A 27,327-nucleotide genomic window follows, 5' to 3' on the forward strand; every position below is an offset into this window, starting at 1 on the left:
TTACTCCAAGACTTCCCAAGGATACTTGAACTCTGAAAGACTTTCTGAGATTCAAGGTGTAGGCCTGATTCTATCCCCCTTTTATATAAAACCTCTCTCTCCCACAGCCTCCCTTTGTTTTTGGTTTCATTTCTGTTGCTGTGACAAAAGGCCCAGTCATAAAGCAACTTACTAGAGAAGGGCTTTATTTTAGCTCACAGCCCCGGGATGCTGGGAAGTCGAGAACTTGGGATCGTTGGCACATCCCAACCACAGCTGAGAACGGGAGTTCGGCAAGCTTAAAACCCAGGAATGGCGCCACCCATTTTCAGGGTGGGAATTCCAACATCAATTAAGATGATCAAGAAAGACAGAGACATTCTCAACCTGACCTAATCCCTCACTGAAAGCCTCCTTCCAGGTGACCCCAGGTTGCCTCAAGTTGGCAATCAGCCCTTTTCCCTTCTCAGCCACTGGAGTCAGCAGTTCATTTTCCCAAAAGCGACTGCCTTCTTCAACTCCAGCTTACAGTCAGTTCTCCCCTGCATCGGCCCACTCACCGCAGGCTTCTCATTTTCTTCCTCATGGACATCCCCAGACTGTTTCCCAGCCGAAAAAACTCATCTCACATCCTGCCACCAAATCCCCTCCTCCTCCACCACACCCACCTGCTCTGTCAGCTAGCTGCCCCTTCCGCAGTCTGGATGACACCCTCATTCACACACCCTCAGAACACCACAGTTTGGCACCACCAGGGCCACAGATGGCCTGCTGCAGCAATGGCAACGAAACACCCAGCTCCACTGAACTGCCCTCCCTGTTCCTTCTGTCACTGAATGCTCAAGTTCAAGGTGAAGAAGACACGACAGATTTTTAGAGTCTAGACAGTCATCCAGGGAGAAGGCTGAGGGCCAGCTGAGGGTTTTCTGCACCAAGCAGTCCTGCCACAAAAGTCACTGTCACTCCTGATGTTCAGTGCAGGGTTTCCCACACAGCAAGAGCTCTGGACTTTTCCAGTGTACTATTTACCGCCTTCCTTTTCTCAACCTGAAGACACTGTGCTGCAAATGAGAAGCGACATACGGGGATGTGGTTCTTTTTAGGAGACTTGGTACCCGGACAATAGCAAGCATTTCACACCAGCGACTTCACTATTAACGTGGGGTAGGGAGCAGGGAGATTTCAATAAGGTACCTGTCTGCTATGGAGTCCGCAGTTTATGGGCTCTACTGCTAATAATCTCTTAAACTCTCTTCAGCTCTCTGCATTTTGGTGAACAGCACTGTATATTACACGCAGGCTTTGTTTCACCCCATTAGCAGAGGACAATTGTATTAGCCATATGAGTCTGAATTCCCATGCTACTTAATTGCTACGCTGTTGTGCTAACGAAGTTGGAATGGGGGATGGCAAAAGCGTAGATCACCTTCATGTACAGATATTTGTGGTTTTATTTTTCCTTCTGCCAGCTTGCCTCTCTGTTTCAATTGCTTACCATCTGCCTTTGAACAATCTAAGTGCGAGCAGATAGATTTTATTTGGAGGATGAAATGGTTTGGGCTCATCCTAGAAAAGCATTTTCATATACTGGTGTTCAGGGCATTTTCTGCTTAATAGGATCGAGGAGATGATTCAGTTTGGTTGAAAACTGGTTTCTTCCCATAGTCAGAATACAGTGCTAAAATGCCTCCTGATCACATTTATCAATGGAAAGAACAGGACAGTCATAAGGTCAGAAGTTATCTGTCACCCAAAGTGAGTCTTGGGTAGCCCACGGCAGTGCGAGTAGCCGGGCGGAGGAGTGACCGCTGCATAAACACATGTTGCCTACTTCACTATCTTTTAAGTTTAAAAAAAAAAAAACACCTGAAACATTTTAGTATGGGACTTGCTGGCTTGTGGCTTTCTTTACATGATCAATAAACACCAGATCACCAAGAAGAGTCATATGATTTGTAGACCTGTAATCTCCACACCTGGGAAGCTGAAGCAGGAATGTTTGAGGCAAGCCTGGGCTACAAAGTTAGATCCTGCTTCAAAAGAAGAAGAGGAGGAGGAGAAAGATGAAGAGGAGGAAGATGAGAAGGAGGAGGGGGAGGAAGAGGAAGAGGAAGAAGAAGAAGAAGAAGAAGAAAAAGAAGAAGAAGAAGAAGAAGAAGAAGAAGAAGTAGAATTAGAATTATTAAGGTGATATGGTTGGTTTGAACTGATCTGCAATTCTGAAATCATAATTCTAATTACAAATCAGTGAACTGGCCACATCAGAAAACATAGGTTCTAGTTCCAACAGGGCAAATTGTGCCATGAAACCTTGTACACATTAACTGAGCTGTTTGGGCACTGGTTTGAAATTGCTCAAAACTCAGCTGCAAATGCCTAAATCCTGTTACTCTAGTAATTACAAACACTTAGCAGCCAGAACCGACTCTCCAGATGTCATGAAGCTACTTGTGGACCATCCTTCACCAGTGGGGCAGGAAACCCAAAGCACTCTACAGCAAACCCTAGGATTGACGAGAGGTGACGTAAATGGGCTACCACACTGGTCTCCTACAGAAACTCCTAGGCAAGGCCCTTCAGAAACAGTTACACTGGAACCCCAGTTTCTTATCAAACAGGGTGTCACTATGCCTGGCTGCTCTGGAACTATCTGAGCAGATCTGGTCTCTAGCTTGTGTGCTCCTGCCTTCTGAGTGATGGAATTACAGGCATACATTCTGGGGTCTGATTTGGAACCCCAGTTTCTTACCCCCAACAAATCAAACAGCTCTGGACTCCCAAGTGTAGCCCAAAGAGTCCTGCCTGCTCCAGAGTTGCTGCAGAGGCTAGCTAAAACGGCTCTACTCAATCAGCAGCTTTCCCTCCCCGTCTCCTTTTAATAACCAGGGAAGGAGGCATCCCTCTCCTAGGAAAGAGAGAGCTCCAATACAATTATCGTTTCTTGGTTAGTTCCACAACTCCTTAGGAACGAGAGAGAAAACGAAAAACAACAAAATCTCTCTATCCCTGCCCACCCAACTATCTATTTAAAGAAATACACAAGGCTAGGCTTGGTGATGCATGCCTTTAATCCCAACACTCAGGAAGCAGAAACAGACGAGTTCTTGCAGGTTTGAGGCCAGCCTGGTCTACATCTTGAGTTCCAGAACAGCCAAGATGGCACAGAGATACCCTGCATCCAAAAATAAATAAATAGATCGACAGATAGAGTAAGCAAATAAATACATAAATCCAACTATTCATGGTTTTAATAAAACAGTAATGATTATTTATTAGAAACAGGCAGACTCTACAAAGGAGTGTTTTTTAACCCTCCATGGCAAGTTTCAAAGTGTAAAGCTATGCACTGCTACAGAGGATAAGTCACCTACTCATTCTAGTGATGTCAAAGATTATTTCTCATTCACCAGAGGGAACTAGTATGTATCTGTCCTGGTCTTAAAACAGATCCTAAAAGTCATCTCCCTAACTCCCCTCCCCTGTTCCATTTTCATTCCCGAAATGACAGACGGCACAGTAGAAGGACTCGAGAACTTTACTCCATTTTTTCCCTCCTATTCTGAGAGCGGGGCATACTGTAAGCCTTACAACGAGTAATGAAGGCTCAAAGAACGCAGCTACCTCAGGAAAAGTGGGGCTAGGGAAGCCGATTTCCAGAAAAGCAGTTTCACTACTTAAATCCAGTCAGCACATTATTTGTTAGAAAAGGAGAAAAGCACAGTTCCTGTTAGACCAATACCACACAGTAACGCATCGTAAACATTCCATTTCTAAGAGACGGTGGTGTAGCTCAGTGGTTAGTACCTGCGCACCATGTTCAAAGTCCTAAATTTGATGCCAAGCACACAAGGTACAAGAATCATACAGAGCAGGGATTTGTGGTGCCTGTCTATAATCCTAAAGCATTCAGGCAGCAGAGGTAGGAAGAATTCAGCAGGGCTAAGTACAAATCAAGTCCCAGACTAGCCAGGGATACACAGTAACACCTTCCTTATCTTAGAACAAAAACAGCCAGCCCAAGGTGGCCCACGCCTTTAAGAGTTTGAGGTCAAACTAGTCTGCAGAGCAAGTTCCAGAACTGGCTCCATAGTTACTGAGAAGCCCTGTCTCAAATGACCAAAAAACAAAAACAAAAACTAGAAATGATTAGTTCTGAAAATTACAATTAGTTCCTAGAGTTATTATTTGGAAGACAGGTATAGCAGCAGTTAAACTGGGTTCTCACCCAAACCAAGAAAGAGTCACATGACAAAGTCAGCTGTCAGGACAACTGTCACTCTAAAAGTCACATGAACTTTCCTCAATTATGATCAATTTAGAATTATTACGGTTTTAAAAGTTGCCCTTAAACCTACACTCTTTATTTATAAAAGGCACATTTGATACACAATGTTCCCAATTATGTCCACTTATTGACGTCCAGCGATCAAAGATAACCTCTAATAAAGAGGAAAATTGGGGTGCCCCCATAAAAGAGGAGGTTCGTCGGGAAAGGGAAGACAATAGACTATGAAATGAACACAGAAGGAGGGATGACGTCTCTTGGGAAAGAAGTATAACTGAGGCAGAACCTCCCAAACGCCAAAGGGACAAGAAAATGGTAGGACAGTGAGTGGCCGCTGGGACAGAAGGCCCCAGAGTACTGCAGATGCCCGCTTTGGAAAAACCCACGTTGGCACCTGCTGCTTTGAAAGTTTACTGGCCAGACAAGATGAGACAGGGGTTGACGGTGTCTCTTTGGGGACTATGGATGAACATGATACAGTGAAGGAGAAACAAAATTACTCTGCATTAACAAAGAAAAGCGAAGGCTCCCGCAGGCAGGGAACACTAGAGGTGGCTCATGAGAGTGAAGGGAGTGGAGGGGCTGAAGTGGGAGGAGGAAGGGAACAGGGAGAGTTGGGGAACTGAAGGGTAACGCTAAGGAAGCTAATAATAGAGACAGAAGGAAGTGCTGCACCACGGGAGATAGATGCTAAGGAAGGCTGTGGTGGCCTGGGAACCAAAGGAAACATGGGCTCTAGAGAAGGCCGAGAAGAACCCACCCAGGGGACAGGGACGGCACCACACCTCTACTTCTTGGCAGAAGGCTTCAGATGCTGAGCTGCTCCCAGGTTATCACTGCTGACCAGCTAGTGGGGGGATAAACCGGGGGAACAGGTGGCAGGCTCGCCTGGGAGGGCCTGTCAGCCAACTATAGTCAGACTGCAGAGAACTACAAAAAACAGCCATTGGCTCTTGGTCCCAGGCCCAGTCCATCCTATGCCAGAGGATGACCTATGACCAGTGTGTCCACCCCTTGGTCTGAGGTAGTGGGGCTACTTCTGGAGCAGGCAGCCCGGGGCTCTTGAGCTTTTTCTCAGGCTGTGTTCCTCTCCAAAAGGCAGGGCTCCAGGAGAGAAAGTACAAGGGGATACGTGTGCCTGTTGTGTATCCTAGCGCTGGATGTGTGTGATGCTGGCACTATGGTCCTCCATAGGGCTTCCAAACAGAAGATCTTATTGTTTCCTTCCTCTGTGCTCAAGGAGAATTTCCTTGGGATTTCAACAGGACAAAGACTTCATGCTCCACCTCACAAAGCATAGCATCCACGTGACAGAAGCTAAATAAATACTAGCTGGCTTTAAAAAATCTAATTCAAGACCAGGGATATATGGTTTAGTTGGTAGAGCTCTTGACTAGCCTGCACACAGCCCTGGGTTCAACGCCCAGCCTGCACAAACTGGGCGAGGCACACACCTATAATCCCAGAACTTGGCACACAGAAATAAGAGGACCATCAAGTTCAAGGTCATCTTTAGTATATGGTTAATTTGAGGCCAACCTAGGCTATGTGCGACCCCATCTCTCAAAGAAAATTTTCTGGTTCAATAGACCTAACCCTGCCTCTCTTCTAGGCATTATATTGGAAACTGAAGATTTTAAAAATGAGTCCACTAGAATCATGCCCTGTGTGGATTTTCAGACCAATCAAGAATAAGTCAGTCATCTATAACCGGATCATTGCCAATCACAGAGGCAAGTTCACTGAGTTGTGGGAATGCTGTGCCAGGCAAACACAGAGAAGGCTTTAAAACTAGGCTTTGAAGCTGGGTGGTGGTGGCGCACACCTGTAATCCCAGCACTGGGGAGGCAGGGGCAGGTGACTTTGAGGCCAGCCTGGTCTACAGAGTAAGTGCCAGGCCAGGCTCCAAAGCTACAGAGAAACCCTGTCTCAAAAAAAAACAAAACAAAAAACAACAACAACAAAACACACACACACACAAAACCCTAGGCTTTGAAGGAAAAAAGAAAAGAAAAAAAAAGGCTGCCAGGGAGAAAGAGGATCGGAGGAAGATTCCAGACATGAAAGTCCAGCATATGGTCTGGACAAGAGCAAGACTGCCTGAGTGGGCCGTACGGTTGAAAGAGGACACTAGAAAGTGGCTGTCTAGGGCCTTGCAAGACACAACAATGAGCTACAAAGAGTCAGTCCAGAGCCAGGAAAGGTGACACCCACCTGAGATCCCGGTACTTGGGAGATAACTGCAGAAAAATCCCAAGTTCGGGGCCAGCTTTGGCTACATCGTGGGTTTGAGGCCAAACGGGGCTACAAGACCCTCTCATTAAAAAAAAAAAAAAAAATTACTCCAGACTAGACTGAAGGGGGCCTGAGCAGGACATTTCTATGCCAACTTGACACAAGCTAAAGTTGTCTGAGAGAAGGGAACTTCAGTTAAGAAAATGCCTTACATTTTCGTAATTAGTGATTCATGGGAGAGGGCCCAGCCCATCACAGATGGTGCCATCCCTGGGCTGGTGGTCCTGAATCCCATGAAAAAGCAGACTGAGCAAGCCAGTAAGCAGCACCCCTCCATTGCATCATCAGCTCCTGCCTCCAGGTTCCTGCCGATTTCCTTCGATGATGAACAGTGATGTGGAAGTGTAAGCCAAGCAAACCCTTTGCTCCCCAAGTTTAATTTGGTCATGGGGTTTTATCACCACAGTGCCCCTAACTATGACTGGACCCAAGAGAGGAAACAGGAGGAAGCGAGATCGAGGACCAGGACCAGAAGGAAGCCAGCAACAGCAAGAGAGAAAAGACTGACAGAGAACCGAGGAATCCCACACAGAACCAGACTCCTTGCAGACCGGAAAACGGCACGCCAGCCGTCCTGAAGCCTCAGGTCCAGAAACCTTACAAAGCAATAGTTCAGCAAGAAATGGTCACGGACACCTATAGTCTCGGCACACAGGAGCACACTGAAGCAGGAGGATTACGAGTTTGAGGTCAGTCTGGGAACATAGCAAGTGCAAAGCCAGCTTGCACTAATGGAGACCTTGTCGCAAAACAACAACAACAACAACAACAACAACAAAACCCAGCAACAGTGGATACGTCTATTTCACTCACTCATCTGTGGAAGGGCTGGCTTTACACTGGCCTTTGAGGAACAACGGAGAGGTGACCTGGCAGGACCGCGCATTTACTATACTATCCTCCTCCCCTGTGATTCACGTTCCAATTGATTTTCCAGCCACCTCTTTAGAACGGGACTGGGTAGCAGATTCTTTCTAACAGAAACCTCTCCCAAGAAAAGCTGCCACGTCCCCTGGCACGCATCCTGTTCACCAGCACCTCCTGGCAAGGGATGGCGTACGTGGGAGAGAAAAATAAATAAATAAAAACAGTAATAATAAGGCCCTGCCAGGGTAGCAAGCTGATCCAGTCGGAGGATTAGAAGAGCGGACACCTGTTTCCTAAGGCAGCAGCTGTTACCATCGTACTCAAAGCAACTCTATTAACAAGAAGGAACCCTTTCACTGCAGACCCAACGGCAGGCGGCAGGCACCTGTGCAGACGGGCTCTCAGACACGTCACCTGAATGTGAGGAGAGGCTCAAGGGCGGGCTTACTGGGAGCCCTGCCTCACGCTGCAATTGGGAATTCAAACGCTGGTCGGCTGTTGAGGATGCCTGCTATCCTGGTACTCCATGGCAGGAATCTTTAACGCAGTTATTATATGTGAAGGTGTTACAAAACATATCGCAGCATTTTGAAGTTGAGTTGATTCGTTCCCTGTAGCTGACCAAAACACCTGTTCGTTTAAGCCAGTTTCTTAAAAGGCAAGGTGGGATTTTAAACACTGTCCGGTTTAGAATGCAAATAGCAACACAGGAGCAAATAATATTTTAAAATTATCTCCCCAGGCTGTTCACCACTGAACACACACACACACACACACACACACACACAAAATCTATCAACATACAAATACCACAAGCAAACTATCTCATAGCTGCAATATGCACACATTACCTTTTCAGACTAGACCAGGGAGATGCTCTTAGAGACAGCTTGCTAACAGCCCCTCAGCTTGCTGTTTAACAATCCGTTTATAGCCCATCACAAAGCCAGCCCTCCAAGGAGATATATTTTACATCTATACGTAAGGTTGCCTTGCTACAACAAGGCTGGATTTGGTGCAATCTTTTCCTCTCTACACTATAATTTCTATAACTTACGATCCTATGAGCATTCAATACATGTGCATATATGCAAACCGAGTCACAAGAATAGACTCTTGTGGGGAGGGGGAGCAAAATGATGCCCAAGAAATCACAAGCTACACATACCATACAGTCCTGATTAAGGCTAAAAACAGCCCATAAAGGCATTGTGTCAGCGAGCCTCACATCGTTCCCCCTCGAGCATGCTGATTCTAACCTCCCCTGTCGGTTCTTAAGCTTGATCTTTCCATGGCTTCACCTGGGAAACTGACCCTGACCTGAAGAATCTGCTTTATAGATGTGGGAGAGTGGAGAAATTGTCCAGGGCACTTGACGAGGCTCTCAGCGCTTACCCAGTGGTGGGCAAGGAGTGAGCCTGAAATTGCACATTTCTCCTAAAGCCTAGCATATGTGCCCTAGGACCAACCGTGAGATGCACCTTTGCACCAGTGGGAAAAGAAAAGTCCATGAAATAAATGCCAGGCCTGATCAACAGCCCAAGAGCCAGGCAGGACTCACACTTGTCTCACCCTCGCCCAGTGGGGAGTCAGAACTTCCCCATCATCTTGTCAGACATCCCAAGACTAAAACTTGTCTCCTAGTTCGCAACTGTGTGGTGGTGGCACACGCCTTTCATCCCAGCACTCAGGAGGCAGAGGCAGGTTCATCTCTGAGTTTGAGACCAGCCTGGTCTACACAGCTAGTTCCAGGATGGCCAGGGCTACACAGAGAAACCCCGTCTTGAAAAAAAAAAAAACAAAAACAAAAACAAAACAAACAACAACAAAAACATTAACCAAAACTAACTGGAGGTAGGGGGTTGGGGTTTGGGTTGTTTCTACTGGCTCGTTACAGGCCATCAGGAAGGGAAGTCAGGGCAGGAACTCAAAACAGGAACCTGGAGGCAGCAACTAAAGCAGATGCCACGGAGGAACACTGCTTATTGTCTTGCTCCCCAGGGCTTGTTCAGTTTGCTTCCTTATACAAGCCAGGACCACCTGCCCAGGGGTGATACCACCCAGAGTGGGGGCCCTGCCACAATCGTTAATCCAGCAAATGCACTACAAACATGCCCGCAAGCCAGTCTGGGGGAAGTAATGCGTCAATCGAGGTTTCTTCTTCCAAAACAACTCTGGTTTGTGTCAAGTTGAGGAAAAGTAAGAAGGAATGAGGGGGAAACCTACTCCTATGAAATGCTACTATCATCCATTTGGGAATGCGGAAGCTAAGGAATGAATTCTTTCTGACAGTCTGGCAATGCCTGGTGATCCATGCATTGTGTGCGTCAGGACAAGGTTTGCCCAAATGGGTTAAGCAGATAACACTAAAATGCACCTAAGAAACAGGCTGGGGCCGGTACGATGGATCTGTGGGTAAAGGCACTGGATGCCAAACCTGACAACCTGAGTTCGATCCCCGGGATCCACACAGTGGAAGAAAAAGAACCAGCTCCTGAAAGTTGTCCCCCGACCTCCTCATGCATGCCATGGCGTGTTTGCACACACAAGAAAGAGATTAAAACATCACTCTAAATATTTTTTAAAAGAAATAGGCTCTGTCTGAACTCACATTCACCTATAACCTAGTTCTTAGCCGGTAAGAGGCAAGAGGGCTGTGTTCTCCTCCACCCACACCGTAAGCCCTTTAAGACCACAGCTGAAATGAAAACACAGAGACCATCTTTCCCTTAAATCAGACTGCTTAACATGCTGGCTAACCACAAAAGCACACGCAGGCATTCCCCTCAGAGAAACTAACTGCCTGACCATTTTACCAAGTTTCTCAAGACAGACAAGTTCTCAGAAGAGCCGGTGAATGTTGGCAGGGCCTTGGATCAACTGAACTCACCTCTCTGGAGCCTCTGAAGAAACAGGGCCCTTTCCAACTGCAGGTTCTTCACCTTGCCTCCTTGTATTTTTAAGGAGGTTTTCTCCCCTTCTCAGGCCTCATCTCATATGTCCCCCACAGGACAAACTGTCTTGTACACCCAAGATGGTAAGTGTGCTATTATCATTGCTAGTGGGTCTTTGATAGATATTTATTCAAGGTAGGGTCTAACTCTATAGCCCTGGTTGGCCTGGGATTCATTATGGAGAAACTGGCTTCGTACTCACTGAGATCCACCTGCCTCTGCCTCCCAAATCCTGGGATTAAAGGCGTGTACTAACCATGGCCTCTGTGCTCTGTTTCTAAGGGTAGGCATCCATCGCTCTGTTTCCTGACTGCTAAGACAATGACATCAGCGGCCTTGCATTCCTGTCGTAATGGACTCAACCCTCGGTGTGAGCAGGAGCAAACCCTTCCTTCCTTACTTTGTTTCTTGTTGGGCGTTTGTCACAGCACTGAGAAGAGAATTAACATGGTAGCTTAGGAAAGGCATTCGCCAGGAGAGGTGAGAGTGTGTGGGAAGGCTCTATTAGTGTGAGCCTGACTGGAGATGCCCGAAAAACCTTTACCCATCTTCCCTGCCAGGCTGGGTGCGAGAATGGTGAAGATTAGAGGCTGTGGGCCTCCCATCGCCCACCAAGACTCCTGCTGAAGACCATGGTGCACACAGGTGCAGCCTCACCTCCTACCTCACAGTCCTGCCCAACCACAGAGCACCAGGGAGTCAAGAAAGCAGATGTCAAGACAAGTTTGGAAAGGGAACTCCATTCTTGGAGGGAACACCTGCCTTTCCCAGCAGTGAGAGTCAGCAGGTTCTACAAAGGCCTGCATGGTACAAAGGCAAGTGGAGCTGGCCATTCTCAGCATCCGAGGTGGACTCAGCCAGATCCGGTCATTCGGTTCTTAAAGGTTGAAGAGAACGGGAGACTTATCCAAACTGAGGAATTTGCTCAAGCGGGGTCTAATTATATAGATCACATGCCTCTGCTTCCTAAATTCTGGGAGTAAAAACATGCCCCTTGATAAATTCTTAGCTGAATAGAGCCAAGAGACAGAGCAAAGGGCATCACGTGACCCCTGACCTGATGTCCCAGCATCCTTGGTCACTACATCAATGGACCCATTATACCAGGAGAGCCTCAGATCTCAAAAGCTTGTCAGAGTACTGGTCAAACAACTCGATTATTTCTAAATCTCCCAGACTTCATCAAAAGAGGACCGAAACAACAAGGTGCACCAGAAGTCCATTCCTCCTGACTTTTCTTATTTCGAAAACCACCCGGAACAGCCCCAAGGCAGGAAGAGATGATGAGGCCCAAAGAAAACTCACTTTGTCTCTTTGGGTGCCCAGTCGATGGTCAGAAGTCAAGGTCTGAAAACAATCAGCTGGACCCCAGCGAGCCAGCATATACACTCCAGCACCTGATAGGATGGTCCAGGGAAGACAAAGGACACAATATGTAGTAGCAATGTCTCTTTCCCTAGCCTGAGTTTCTCATCATCGTCAAGGAAACAGTCAGCCAAATCACGGGCTTCCCCTTTATGAAAGTCCCATCTTATTTCATCCTGTGCTACCCTTTGGAGATCTTTCCATATTATCCATTGGGCTTGAGGCAACGATAATGTGGGAGTTATCTCTTTCCTTTAACTATTGATCTATTTATTTTTGGTGCTGGGGATCAAACCCAGGGTAAGACACACACACACACACACACACACACACACACACACACACACACACACACACACTGGGCAACTGTTGTACCTAAGCTGTCTCTGTACCTTAACCTTAATGTGTCACCAGGGACACAAGACCTACCTTCAGGCCACCACTGCAGTGAGGCGGGCAGCCCTGAACCCTCCCCTTCACTTGTTCAATCAATATCAGTGACCCTCAGCGGCCACATCTAGACTTACCCTTTCACCGTGGAACAAGGCCGACGCTTTGGGGAACCTGGTAACTTTACAGGCAGGCTATTTCCTAGGGTTTGGTTGGGGATTTTTGTTGTTGTTTGGTTTGGTTTGGTTTTTTAATTACAACACTGATTTTTATCTGCAGATCATCTCTTCCAGGAACTACTCGAGAGTCAGCTTCCTCACACACAGGAGCCATGCGTGATGCAACGATCGTTGACCTAACTACACAGGTAATTCTTATGAGCGATAACTGCGCGTACCGTCTGCCATAGCCCGCCGCAGACGGTACCAAGAAAAATCGCCAACTTCTACTAGTAGCTCCTTGGAGGATCAGAGAGACGGCTTCCCTCCAACCCTCTCCAACGGTCTGACAGAGTGTTCATTGTTTCATAGGGTGGGAAGTAAATTCCTCAAAAACAGCATTGTCTTCAGTGATATAGCCATTCATTGGTAAGGAGCCTGCTGCCCCTGCAAATAACCCTCAGCCCTGTTCCTGTATACAACCCTAAGGAAACTCACTGGGTTATTTAAAAAAAAAAAAAAAGATAATGAAAGGGGACTAGTTGAGAAGCGACAGGTGATGTGTAGAAGGGGGGTGGGCAGAGAAGGTAGGAAAAGGTACGTCCAAAATATATTATATCCATGTATGAAAATGTCATAATGAAGCACATTATGCATTATGTTAATGTGTGTTAACAAACAAACACTATATAATCTATGCAATCTATTGTTTTTAGAGGTCAGTTTTGCCTGAGTACATCGCTCAGGGGTAGAGCTCGCACAAGGCCAGGCGGTGTGACGACACACCTTTAATCCCCAGCACCCAGGAGGCAGAGGCAAGCTTTATGAGTTCAAGGCCAACTCAGCTGGGATTACAGAATGAGTTCCAGGACAGGCTCCAAAGCTACACAGAGAAACCCTGTCTTGAAAAACCAAACAGAAAAAAGAAAAAGTCATTTTCTAGTCCATATCTTATCTTCCCATGCAACACACGTTTGACAAAGAATATTAAGGGGCGGCATTTTAAGTCCACAGCATGAAACTGTAACTGTTCCTGGAAAGCAGCATTTCACCCCCTTAATACCTTCAAAACACCTAAAAATTCCCTCACTCCCCAAGGTAAGAAATTGGCTTTTTCAAACTCCTCTGTATAATTAAGCTGCTACTGAGGGTCATCTACTCCCAACTCATGAAGCTGGGCCCTCCGCACCCCACTGTCTGCTCTGTGGTCCGACAGACAGGGAACTGCTAGGGAAACAAAAGCCCACTAAAGAATCAATGTCTTCCAAGTCTCGCCCCAGTCACAAGTAACAGGCAACTGCGTGAACAAGCAGATCCACCGACCCGTTCCAGCAGTTAAGCGTTGTACAGGACTTCCAGAGGGTACTTCAGGATTCCCGCCCCCCTCCCCCGTTTTTTTTTTTTTTTTCCATCTCTGCAAACTAGTTTCAAAGTACACCAGCCATTTTCCTCAAAACTGCTGTAAGATACAAAAGGCATTTCGTAGTGTCCTGTAATTGCAGTTGGCTCATCTCTCCTGTTGCCAAGGCTTGTGCTCCATTAAAGTGGGAAAAAAACAAAAAATAGAGCTTTTCTAAGCCATGACTGAGTGACCCCAGTCCAGTGAGAAACTCTGTGCTGGAAGTCAGCCAACCCGGGCAGCCTGGATCTGAGGTGGAGCAGGACTGGCGATCTCACAGCACCCTGAACATCCCTGGTACCAACGGTTAAAATGGTGGTGTTGAAACCTCGAGCCCCTCCTAGAGTCACGTGTCGTGAAACACGTAAGAGGGAAGCTCACTTTTCTTGACAGCATCAGGGAACTGTGTCCAGCAACCTATACTGGCCAACAGCTGTAAGAAACATGCAGTTCTAATACCCCTTACAGGAATTAATAAGTTCATGATTAAGTAACATGAACAAGTTCGGGTCAAGACCGGGTTTCACAGGTCTGTGAGCGGCACTGTCTGTCTCCTCCTTGGGAGCACTCCAGTCAACAGAACCCTCTTTCTAACAACTGGCAATGCCCTTAAGGGACGACAATGTCACAGGAACGGAACAGAACTCAAAACTAAAGTCAGAAGCAATGGGAGGATTGAGTGACATCTCCCTGCACACATTTGCCGACTGAACTCACACTGGCCCAGCAGGGCGACGTGTCCTTTTTGGGTCACTCAGGAAATGAGGTCGTTTCCCTATGTCTGACTCCCACATACAAAGAAAAAAATCCCCCGACGGAGTTCATAAATCCTCAGGAGCCGGTCCTTTCGCATCTTCCCCTGGGAGTAGTCTCATAAATCATCTGTCCAGATACAGGAAGCTTGGCCTTTTAAAAAATCAACATTATTTTTATGCCAACCTTTTCCCTTGGATATCTTTCCAAAATATATTTCATTCTCTCTTCACTTCTTAAATTGAGAGACTTAGCGTGGAAGTCATAACCCGGACTATCACCTGCCATCCTGAGGTGCCATCAGGGGACGGAGGTGGCGGTTAGCTCTCTGTATGACGTAACGGGGACACAACATGTCAGAGTTCTTGTTTGATTTTCATGGCTTCTACTCCACCAAGGAGTTGGAGGGACAAGGAGCTGGGACAGATTACATGATTCTGATTGTGGCTTAGCTACAATTAGCAATGGGTTTAGGGGCAAGCTATGAGACTCAGTTTCCCCACCTGCCTCTTGAGAGGTCTGGGTCATGCCTCTATAATATCCTTGTACGACCTGTACCATGTCACCTTATTCTGACTCTGAACCTTTCCGTGATGCTCCTACAAGGTTCTTTAGTTCTAAGTTTCAGCTTACGGACGTATAAATCTTCCTCTTCTATTTATTGAAGCTGTTTGGATATAAACATTTGAATACAGAATAGCTCCAAATCTTAGCATAAATGAGAACCTGCATCCCCAAGGCCAGGCTGGAGGTAAAGAGGGTTATCTTAAAAACAAAACAAAAAAATGCAGAAATTTATGAAGTCAGATGGCTCAATGTCTCTCATCATTCAAGTAGATTAAAAAGAACAAAGCCAGAATGGGCGGGCTCAGAAAAGAGAAAAGAAGAAAAAAATGTTCCTTGAGTAGTCATGGGAAATCATGGAATATCCGCAAATATTTCAAACAGATTTCCAGAAATCACACAGTTTTAATGATTTACACAAGAGATACTTTATGGGGGGGAAAGACATTCGTGGATTGGGTAAAAAGCTTTAAATAATGATAATAATAAAGTTGTACAAGGGAAAGGATGGAGCAATGCCAGTGAAGAGGGATCTGGCCCCGAGGCTGGACAGGCTGAGGACACAACCTCAGACATCAAAACCACTTAGTGAAGAAACTATTAGGCAGGGAAAATGGAGTGGAGAGAGAGGTTTCTGAGTGAAGAGCAGGAAAAGCGGGGGGACAAAATAGAGTCATGGAAGATAACACATCACTAGAGAGTTGCAGAAGCAGTATGAAGGAGGAGGAGGAGGAGAAGGAGGAAGAAAAGGAGGAGGAGGAGGAGGGGAGGAGGAGAAGGAGGAGGAAGAGGAGGAAAAGGAGAAAAAAAGGATCACCTGGACATTCATCTAGAGAAAGGTCTCTAGCTAAGAGTGATCATCAGGCTGGCCCTAATGGGTACTGAAGAAAACCCACCTTCAACATTGAACAGAGGGAATGCAAGACCTTTGCTGGCTGGACCCCTGCTGGTCATCTTAGTGCTGGCTCCACCCCTGCCTTTCACCTGAGCGATGGCAAGAACCCATCAGCTCCATCACTCTGGGTTTCCTAACTTGCTTCCTGAAGAGGGACATAACTCACAATAGTCTCTGGAAACTACAGACTGGTGATAAGTGTCTGAGACTTGTACTGCCACCAGGCATACAAGCCTGTGAGATCCGAGGCAGACCAGCACTTAGCCTCTCTGGCTTCAGTTTCCCGGTTTGTAAAACGGGGAGGGACACTGCCTCCAGGAAAGATGGTGAAGAGAGAATGAGGTCATTAAGCTTAACACACCAGGACATCACGCATTAGCCTGCAACCAGTGAGGGTGGCTGTGGCAGAGGAGGAGGCCTGCGGGCAAAAGTAAGGAAGAACAGGAGGAATCCCTCCAGAGCTGTACGGCTGAGCTGGAGAGATGACCACTGAAAGAGCAATGAAGCACTCCTAATTACAGAGAATTTAGAAAGTCCCCCAAAGCCAAGGGTTCTACAGTTTCCATAAGCACAGCCCATTGGACTCCATGCGGTGAGCTCAATCAACATGGCGGAGTCCATACTTAACACAGTGAGGTCTTCTTCCTTATGACAGAAAGATTGCAAATCCCTGGGACCAGACTCGGCTGCGCTGTCTATTTTCACTGTCAAAGATGAAAGGGTTACCCAGAGAATTAACAGGGCAAATGATAGATTTGTGGTAATATTTCAACACCAAAGGACCAGTTTCAAGCACACGGCTGTACTCATTCCTACGCAATGGATGACACAGAACCACAAGTCACGGCTGCCTATTCACAGGGGCTCATTCTGAGATGTCCCAGTAAATGCTATTTTATTAGTCTGGTTCCTGTATGTACAGAAAAATCAATAAAATGTGTTTGCTTCTTAATAGGCTGTAATTCTAACTTCTCCCTAATTTAGTCTCGCCTTTCTCTCCCCAAATACTAGGTTTGGCAACCAACAGTCTTCAAGCCGGGCTCCTGTTGGCGTGGGAACACTGAAGAAAAGTCACACTCTCTTCAATAAACACACAGATACTGCTTCCTTGAGTCTATTGGAACACAGCATAGACGGACTCTGCCAGAGACCCAGTCATGGTGTTGTTTTTCTAAAGCGGTATTCACAGAGAAAGGTACATCCCACCTTATAGCTCACACTCCAAGGGGGCTTCCTTCGATTTAGACTCGCCCAGTTGGGGAAACTGCACCAAAGGCCAACCTTTAAAATCCAGTAATAAAATGAAATGGCTCTACAAGTAACTCCCAGCTACCCCCTGCCCCTGCACCGTGTGTCTGAGAACCCCCGTCTTAGTTCTGTGTTGGCTGCTCACAGCCAAGGTAATTTCCAATTTGACCTACCCTTTTCCAAGAGGAACCTTGTCTTGGCTGCCAGGTCTGTTCTTAAAGAGAGTGCTTACCACACGTAAGTGAAGGTATAGACAGGACTGGTTGGCTGGGTGAAGAAGCCTGGGGCTCACCCATGGATGTACCGAGGTGATGTGGGAGCAGGCAACACTGCCTTCAGTCACCAGTGGACCAGCCGAACTCTCCCACGCCCTCCCAACACGGGTCTCTGCAAACCGTGGTGCAAACCCAAATCCATCAGGCCTCTCTTCCCTCAGCCCTACCTCCTACCACTTCCTCTTCTCACACCTGACTAGACCCTTGCCGCCCAGTGTTCCCACACACACCATCTTCCATGGCACATTGCTCCGTGCCCTCAGACCAGCTGGCTGGTGATTAAAATGGACCACACTAGGAAGTGCCAAAGCGCAGGGCCTATTGTATCAGATTTCCTTGGCCTTTTATAGACACACCGAGAACCTTGAGAATGTGATGTGGTGGCCTGAGACCCGGTAGGCCTGTGTTCTAACTGAGCTCAGTCATCCATGGGCTAAAAAGCAGCCACTGAGCTCTCTCAGAAGCCAACTGTGAAAACAGAAGTGTGTGGCCCAGGGTCTGGCTACATCTCTCAACTCTGACTGAACTCTCAATGCCTAAATAGTCCCTGAAGATACTGTCTGAGAAACAGGGGGCTAAACAAGCCTGCTTATCCACCTGAGCCTTTGTAAGAGTCCCTCAAGACTTTGTTCTTTTTCCAAATCCTTCCTTCCTTTAATTTTAATTTTTTTCTTTTTAAGGCAGGGTCTCAGGTAGTCCAGGCTGGTCTCTAAGTTACTATGTAGGCAAAGATGACCTTGAACTCCTTCCAGTCTCCCAAGAGAGGTAATTAGAGGGGTAAACCACATTCCCACCTCAATTCCTTTTTCTTTTTCTGGTTTTTTTGTTTGTTTCTGTTTTTTGTTTTTTGCTTAGACATCAAAGCAGTTTCTGAGATTATCAAATACAATCAAACATTATTAGTATATCAAAATTCTTTTATTTTTTGGAGAGACACCAGGCAGAGCTCTGGCCCTCAGGTAACCTTATGAGAGAAGGTGACACACGGACACTGAGGGAGGTACACTCACCTCCTCCATACCTCACTTAGAGTCAGCAACCACGACAGAAATAACTCTGCGCCAGCTGCCAGGTGAGAAACTAAGGCACCAAGATTACCCCTGCTAGCCCAAAGGAGTAGGAGACACCTAGACACCAGCTCTGCCTAGTGCAGTCTCTCCAAAACACTTACTTTAAATGAGAATCTCATTCTACCATAAATGTGAACTGATAAGGAGAACAGGAAAAGAAGGGCCAGGGCATTATGCCACCAGTTTTTAGTGTCCCGGATCACCTCAGCCAATGTAAGTGCTGTGCCAACCCTTGCAAAAGGCCTGTGGCGGCTGAGCCGCAACCACTTTCTGCTGTTAACTTGGCAGAATGAAAAACTGAACAGGTGACTTGAAGGTGAGGGCGTATGGTGGAAAAGCCAACCTGTTTGCCTTTGCCCGGTGACTAACTTCTGGGGTCCAGGTGACTTCTTAGATTATCAACCAACCCCAACCAGTGGGGAACCAAAGTGCCACCACACTGTCGCAGAGCACGGGCAAGGTTTGGTGTTGCTCAGGATGACCTGGAGCCTGGCAGGGGAAGCTTCTCTTCCACTGTAACAAAGGTGTCTGAAGTGAACTCCTGCAGGTAGGGAAGGACTTGCCTAAGTGCAAAGACACACACAGGCCTTCTCAGCTCTCCTGGCAGCCACCTTGTACTCACCTAGGGGTCACTCACTGATTGACCCCTCCAGGCGCTTGCTTTCACCTTGGAAACTTCACCCAGACCTGACTCTGGTCTTTCCTAGCAGAGCAGACCAGGGCTCAAAAGTAAACAAAGTGCTTTCCCCTCCCCCCACCCTCACCCCCACTGTGGCCTCCATCGCACCAGCTGCTGAGGAATTTACTGCCCGCCGACCAGCTGTTTGTGCGGCAGGAGAGCAGATAGGGGAAGTTTCTGGAGAGGAGCTAGAGAGATGTTGCCACTCAGAGATGGCCTTCCTGCCTTTAGCATCAGCTAATCCTTCAAACTCACATACACTCTCTACTCCAAGGAAAAGTTGGTTGTTTCCTGATGCCCCTAGAAGCAAGCAACATGCCTGGTGCTTGCTTGTACACATTTTTTTTCCCCTCATGCCATCTCTGTACCACATCCCAAGGGCTACATGAAGCGCACATCACTGGAACATTTTCAGGTGACCTGAGCCAATCCTGGTCCTTGATCTCCATGGTTTATTATGGGACATGAGAAACTCCAGCAGCTCCGCGGAGAGATATTGTCTCCACACATACACACCTAAAAACACCCACAGCCTAGGCAAATATTCACAGGCTAGCTCCACCAAAAACAACCCAAAACAAAAAAGTCGATTGCATAGGTAATAAAGAACAAATACATTTAAATGACAACGTACAGACAGATAAAATAAAAAGAGGCATCCAAAAAACAAAAAAAAAAAAAGGAAGGGCTCGGTTACAGCACAAGAGTAGAGTTCAGCAATCCTGTACAAGGTTCTAGGTTCCATCCCCAGGACCAAAGTCAAAAAAATGAAAAATAAACAACCTAAGACAATAAGGAAAAAAACGATAAGTCGAATTGCATCCAACTTCCGCATCACATTTGAGAATGCTTTGGTGGGGATTGACTCCCTACATGAGTTAGCTCTTTTTTCTATTGGGGTGCAAAGAAGCCACTCAACAGAGGCACTCAGCTTCCAGCATACCACCGTGAGTCCATCAGAATAGCAGAAATGCAGGGGCTTTAGAAGTGGTATCAGAAGTCACAGGATAGAGTGCATGGTGTTGTTTTCAACCGAAAGCTATTGTGCTGAAGGTGGTCCAGGTTCTTCTGTTGGTTTATGGCCATCAAGCCAAATACAATCTGCTGATCTAATGCCCTATCATTAGGTACTTCTGTTGTTGTTATGAAGTGCGAAATAAATTAGTTTATCCACACAGCAAGATTTTCCTGAATTCGACAAAGAATCTAATTTATATTGCAAAAGAAACTGGTCTTGAAGTATCACAGCGTCCTAAATTCTTTAGTGAGGCATGGCTCCAAAGCCTACCCCAGATATGCACAAACACAAAAGCCCAAAAGTTCCTCTGGGATCTTCTGTGAGGCAGAAACAAAGACACCCATGCACCTTTTGAGTCCCCATCGGCCTTACTTCAAACCTGTGACCATCACTCTTGGTAAGAAACACTAAGGTCCGACTCCAATTATGAACCTAGTAAGTCAGTGTGACAACATCCCTTTCCCTCACACAGATCCTAGATGAAACACTGTTTAAACGGGAAAGATTTTCCTAACTCGTCACGGAAGAAAACAGGTTACACGTTCATTGTTTCTGTAACATCCATGTAAGGGGCACGCATTAAATAGGCCAAGCCAGAAGCAAAAGCAAACTTCAGAAACTTCAGCCTTGCCTGGGCAACAGAAAGCTTGCCTTCTGGTGACTGGCGAAACCTTGAAATAAAGTGCCCTATAACTGACTGGAGCATGGGAAAAATAACTGGGGGAGACAGACAAATCATTCTGCCTCCCGATGGTGGCAAACTTCACAACAACTTTTTAAAAGCAACAAACTACAGCATCGCAGCCTATGTCGACAGATGTACACACTCATGCACACGACTACCTGGAAGACAAGGGCTGTTTGCAAATATTCGTCCTGAACTTAGCCCAGGCCAGGCTACCCGGAGACTGCAGCTTTTCAACCGCCTCTCTGCACTGTCAGAGAAGGTCATTTTGCCTGGTCACTTCTCTTCCACCCCGCATCACAGGAGTTTTCTACTCTCAGATTGCTCAACTTTCATATGCACTAAGAGTCAAATAACTATTCAGCAACTTTATTCACCTTGGTTTAATTTTTTTTTCCTTATGCAATGCCCAGGAAAAGCTGACACCAAGGCTGTCTCAGGGCTTGCAATCACAATCAGAAGGGAGGCGGGGGTAAAAATCTTGTGTGATAGAACCCAGAGTCCTGAAAGAAAGAGAGAGACTATCCTAGTGGGGCCCCTACAACTTTTTCCCTAGGGAGACCACCCCTCGGGAACAAAAGTTACAGTTCAGTCACATGTTGGGCGTAGGAATAAGAAGGGGAATTTCTTTTTTCTTTCTTATTTTTAAGCGCACTAATTACGGAGGTGTTCTACAGATCTGAAGACAAACTGGGTTCCTCCTACCAACTGAGACCGGCATTACATTGTCAAAAAGAAGGGGGTGGGGTGGGGGGCCCAGGAGCCCAGACGGGGCTCGGCGGGAGAGGGGTGTAGCAAGGTTATGCTAAAGGGTACAGCCGCTGCCACGAGCTGCATCTCTTTGCTTCGCGCCCCAAATAATTCCCCGCAAGCCTAGCAACTGCACCGGCAGCACCGGGGCGAAGGGGTTCCGATCGCCCAAGGGGAAGGAGGGGAACAGAATCATTACCTTAATGCTACACTGAGCAGGAGTCTCAGACATGTCTCACAGCGAGAGGGATCAGGAAGTTCTCAGTTTTTTTCCACTTTCCTTTCCTCTCCCCAACCCAGAAACGCTCGGCGGGGCAGCGGGACGCGGTCATTTAAGAAGTTTCTTGCAGCATCGCCAACGGCGGCCGCCCGGTGGGGAGGGGGGGTCTTCGGAGCGCACGGATCGGGCGCGCGGCGCGGGGGCGTGGGAGCCGGCGAGCACGGCGTGGGGTGTGCGGGTCGCGGCGCGGCGACCGGGGCGCAGCCGGCCGGCCTCGCGTGTCTCCTCCCACCCGCGGCCGGCGCGCCCGCCCCCGCCCTCCCCGCGGCGCTCGCTCGCTCCCTCCCTCCCTCCCTCTCTCTCGAATGTTTTCCTTCCTGGAAGAGAGAAACTGAAAGGCAGAACTGAGAAAGCTCTCTGCTCATTGATCTTGAGAGTTTCAGGGCAGAAACTGACGTGAATTCCCAGCACCGGGCTCTGCCTCTTAAAGGAGCCACCAGGAAATAAAAGCTCGGGTTACCGCGGGCCGCGGGGAAATCAAAAGGCGTGCGGGGGAGGGGCGCGGGGTGCCCACAGGGCCGCCCCGAGGAGGAAGCCTTTGGGGAACCTCGCAGCGTGGCCCCAGGACTCTCAAGCCTGGTTCATTCCTCTCCCGCCTCTCCTGGCTGCACCTCCGGGGGCCCTGGGCCACGCACAGTGGGGGCTTTCCTGTGCGCTCCCCGGGGCGCCGGTGCAGCCCGGGGACCGCGGTCTAGGAAGGGGCTTTCCGGGAAGGACGCGGCGCCGCAGGAGGAAGCGAGACAATGGCCTTTGTTCTGCGCGGCGACCGCGGCCGCTTTAAGAGAATCCACCAGGAAATGGGAGCTCGGGTTACAGGCTGCGCACGGGGAAGTGCAGGGCGCGACGCCGGAGACAAAGCCGCACGGCCGCGCTCGGGGCCGGGGACGCGGCGGGCGGGGGCTCCCCGCGACGGGGGGCGCCCCTCGGCCTGACCTCCCGCCTTCCCCGATTCGAAATCCCCCGGCCATTTAAAGCCACAGCGGCCGCTACCAACCGACGGAGGTGACTGGACTACGAAGTTGACAGGGCGCGTTCCTGCAGACCTTAGCCCTCCCCTGGGCCGCTGCTCCGGCTCGGTCATTGGCGGAGGGGACGGCCCGGGGTCCTGCAGAGGAGGGGCAGCAAGAATCCTGGGGCTGAGGCGCTAGCCTTGAGCACAAGCGTTACGACCGCTCTGTTTTTATTGCTATTTATAATCTCTTAAAATGCCCACTGCAGAAGATGGTGTATAAATTCTAACCCCGCTAGTACATACAGGGTTTAATGTGTGGACACATGATGTAGTACTATAAATGCACTACCATTTTGTCTTTTGACGGCAAAATAAACATAAATGTATGTGTGTATAAACGCATTATGTTCATGTTCCCTGCTGAGTACCATTCTGATTTTCCAGACTCTCCCCTCTATTCCCACTGGTTTCTTTGCGGGGGGAGGGGGGAAGCGGGTTGTTTTGAAGCAAAGGTCTTCCAGTGTAGCCCTGGTTGGCCTGGAATTCACTCAGGCTGGTCTGGAATTTGTAAGCCATTCTGCCTCTGATATTTTTTTCTTGCACACTTTTCAGCATCGTAAAATGTCCTCAGACTTTCACAAACAATACTTTCGTTTATGCATTCATCAAAATACTCTGACATTGTTAAAAGGGTGGGGGTGGAAAGGCTGATAAAATGGGAAATTTTTTTTTGGATCCTCCAAGCACTACAACCTGTTTTGTCACCTAGTAGTCATCTTCCCCAAGAGAACTTATCCTTATGTACAATAGCTCCCAACACATCTGCTTTTACCCATTCTTACCCCTCACAAATACCTTTACTCCTGTGTTTTGTTTTGTTTTTTGTAGCTTTTTGCTGTTGGTTTTATATTAGGTTTTTTGTTGAATTTGTTTTGAGACAGGGTCTTATAATATAGATGAGACTGGCCTTGAAATCAAATCCTCATGCCTCCCCCCCCAGTAATGGGATTAAAGGCGTGCACCACCCCACCCAGTCAATTTGTAAAATTTCTTGAGGCTTTAGTCCAGGTTGGCCTTGACTTGAAGCAGAGAATTTTCCCCAACTTTTCACTCTGTCTCGGCCTTCCAAGTCTGGAATGACAAGCCTGGGTTGTTATGTTCTTTCTGTGAGGAAAGGGGTGCTTAAACCTCCATTATTTGCTGGTTTGTTTATAGTCCTGGAGATTGAACCCGGGCCTCATGGGTGCGTTCTAAGCTAGCTCTCCTCCCAAGCTAAACAGTTGTTTTTCCTTTGCTTCTCCAAACTGAAGCTTGCAGACACTAGATCTGATGGGCTTTTTGAGTTAAAGTCTTGTGCACTCTTACATCCCTTATCTGTCAATAGGATCTCTGATTACTTCTCAGCTTCTCTGAGATAGGAAGGGGTAGCATCTAATTAATAAGATTTTCATAAATATAAGAGGATATGTACAGTAGTCTTTCCGTCATCCATGGAGGATGTATACCAACCAACCCAGTGTGTCCTTAAAGCCAACACTACACACACACACACACACACACACACACATTCATTTATATGTTGTCTTATCTATAAAATCTTATACATATATACACTGAAGTTTCATTAATAAATCGGGCACGGTAAGGGATGAACCATAATTAATAATAAATCAGAGCAAGTATGTTCTGTAATAGAAGATAATAAAGCCTACTACTGTGACTGGAAATTTCCACGTCGGTGGCTGACTGTGGGTAACTGGAACTGGGAAAAACCAGCCTGTGGGCATGGGGGACTTCTCTACAAAGAGGTTCCTTAACAAAACATGCCATATCCATGTGCTAGGTGGTGTGAGCTGTGATAATTGCTTAACCTCGCACTGAATTAGCTTCCAGCTTCCATTCCTGACATGTCTTGGCTTTCTCCTGGTGATTCAGAGGTGGCAGTTTGAGATAGAATGTCTGGGGCAGCAAAGCAAAGCATGCGGTAGCAGCGACAGAGAAAGCTGCACTTAGCCTGCTCTTGACAGACTCTGCAAAAGGCCTTTTAGGAAATACTTTAAGCTTTGTGGGCCGAGAGGCAAAACTTAAGACTTGGTGTAAATACCTACATCCTAAGAGGGCTGTGTCCATATGCTTTTAAACAGAATTTTCAGTCCAGGTCTATTAATGAAAGGAATACAGTTCCGTTGCAGGGAATAACTTTTACTGACCTGTGGTTCAAAGTAAGGATTGTTCTTGTAGCCCAGGTTGGCCTCTAAGCTACACCACAGAGAATGACCTTGAACTCCTAAGCCTCCTGTCTTCACTCTAGAGGGATGGAATAACTTCTTGCTTGCCTTTTTAAATACTGCCTTTCCATAGGCAGTATTAATTTTGAAGTGTCTCTTCACCCAGACAGGTGTCACCACATGTCCATGGGAGTCCACGAGTGTATGATTGTACTTGACTTTCAGTTGCCCGAAGACATCTTGAAAATTGTATTAGAACTTTACAAACTCTCACAACAGCTCCCCTTGAGCGTGCAAATGAGCCGCATTCAGTTGAAATTTGCTGGACACTCCTCAGTGGCAGTCAAATGGATTTTTAAAATATGGAAATATCCTTTGAACTTCCATCGACATTTGTCAAAAATCCCTCTTGGACCGGTAGTTTGAGTTCAGAAAAATGCACTCATGCTGGAATGGAGACCTTGCCTCTGGTTTTAGCTGTTGACAGCATGGGGGTTGACAGCTCATGGTTGTGTGTGGTGGATTCGATGCTAGTTGTGTCAACATGATTTGACTGCAGTGTACTTTGCTTATAAGCTCTTTTTCCTTGCGGTTTTAGGTTGAACTCATGACAAGTCATTATCAGGTCTGTAGCAGAAGCAAACTTCCAAAGCCATTCATTGATCAGGAATAGCACACGTGAGAAACTCACCTCTTCCATCCATTCCGTGTGTCATGGGGTTCATGTCCCTGGTTCCTGTTGGCTTCCTTTGGCTACACTGGACATATTTGTATATCCATTCTCTCTATAGATTATCTTCTAGATTGATCTTCCTAAAGTTTTTCTATGTTAAATGGAATAGTTGCTCTAGAAATCTCAATTTGTATCTTTTTAAACTTTTTATTTATTACTATGTGTGTTGCGTGAATGTGGTCACACACATGATGTGGTACCTATAGGGAGGTCAGAGAACAACTCTGTAGAATCAGTTCTCTCCTTCTACCTTTGTTTAGGTCCCAGCATCAAGCCCAGGTCTCCAGATGTTCATGGTAAGTGCCTCTACCTGCTGAGCCATCTCACCAGCCCGCAGTTTACATCTTCATCTATTACTATCTATTGTAGAAGCTAACTCCATTTGGGAAATAACCAGGCTAGCTTAAAGATAAACAATTTTATTTTTATTTATTACAATGGGAAAACTCACAAAACCGGAACAAGAAGACCAAGCTCAGCTGTGCAGCGAGGGAACCACACAATGAGAGAGAGCACCTGGACCTGGGCCGTGCCCCTCATTTTCCTCTGGGTCCCAGAAAGCCACACCCTAACTTGGTCCCACCTCTTAAAGATAATTGGTTACCAAGGCTTCCCCATCAATCTATCTTCAAATAAGGTAACTGTGTCCTGGTGTGGTGGTGCAAGCCTTTATTCAGCGCTTCTCAGCTTATGGGTCCAGACCCCTTTGGGATCAAATAACCTTTTCACAGGGGTCACATATCAGAAATCCTACACATGATTCATAACAGTAACAAAGTTAAAGTTACAAAGTAGCAATGAATATAATTTTATGGTAGGGGAATCATCACAGCATTAGGGAGGCTGCTTTAATCCCAGCTCTTGGGAGGCAGAGGAAGCCAGTCTCTGAGTTCATTGCCAGCCTGGTCTACATAAAGAGGTTCAAGTCATGCTCTAAAGATCTCTTTACAATCGGTTTAGAATTCTAGCTATGACATAGTTCTCTCTGCAGTCTTCTGATTGATACCGGGTGCAGCTCTTAGAACTGTGAGTTGATAACATACTATTCATTTTAGAAAATTCTATTTTATTATCTCTTTGAATACTTTATCTGCCTGTTTTCTCTGTCCTCTCCTCCTACTGCTTTGATGATAAAAAGTTTGGAATGTATGGTACCATTTCATGAATCTCAAATACTCTGTTTTGTCTTTTTCCTTCTTTTATTTCATTTTGTTTTCCTATTTATCTATTTCTTTATCTGTTTTCAAGTTTTACCTTTCTGGTTTTTTTTTCCAATTTACTACTAAACTGGTGACTATATAGATTCCTATTTTTTTCTTTAAATACTCCCATATCTTTTCTCAAATTGCCCATCTTATTTGTACATAACTTGCATTTCTTTATGTCCTCTAGTTTTTTAACTTATTTTATGTATATGGGTGTTTCACCTGTGTATATGTCTGGGTCCCACATGCTTACAGAGGCCTGAAAAGGGTAGATCCCATGCGACTGTTGTTAGGGATGGT

The 27,327-nt window shown here is 46.8% G+C and overlaps 1 protein-coding gene across 1 annotated transcript in view; it reads right to left on the bottom strand.

Annotated features, from left to right (window-relative positions):
• Etv6 (ETS variant transcription factor 6) overlaps window positions 1-22,119 on the bottom strand; it is a 236,615-nt gene extending 214,496 nt beyond the window's left edge. The window contains exon 1 of the mRNA XM_048432410.3: window positions 21,829-22,119. Coding sequence (XP_048288367.1) covers window positions 21,829-21,861 — 33 coding nt within the window. The 5' untranslated portion in view covers window positions 21,862-22,119. The remainder of the gene's footprint in view (window positions 1-21,828) is intronic.
• Window positions 22,120-27,327: the final 5,208 nt, after the last annotated feature.

Source organism: Myodes glareolus, chromosome 3 (genome assembly GCF_982192425.1).
Source record: "Myodes glareolus chromosome 3, mMyoGla1.1, whole genome shotgun sequence".
NCBI lineage: Eukaryota > Metazoa > Chordata > Mammalia > Rodentia > Cricetidae > Myodes > Myodes glareolus.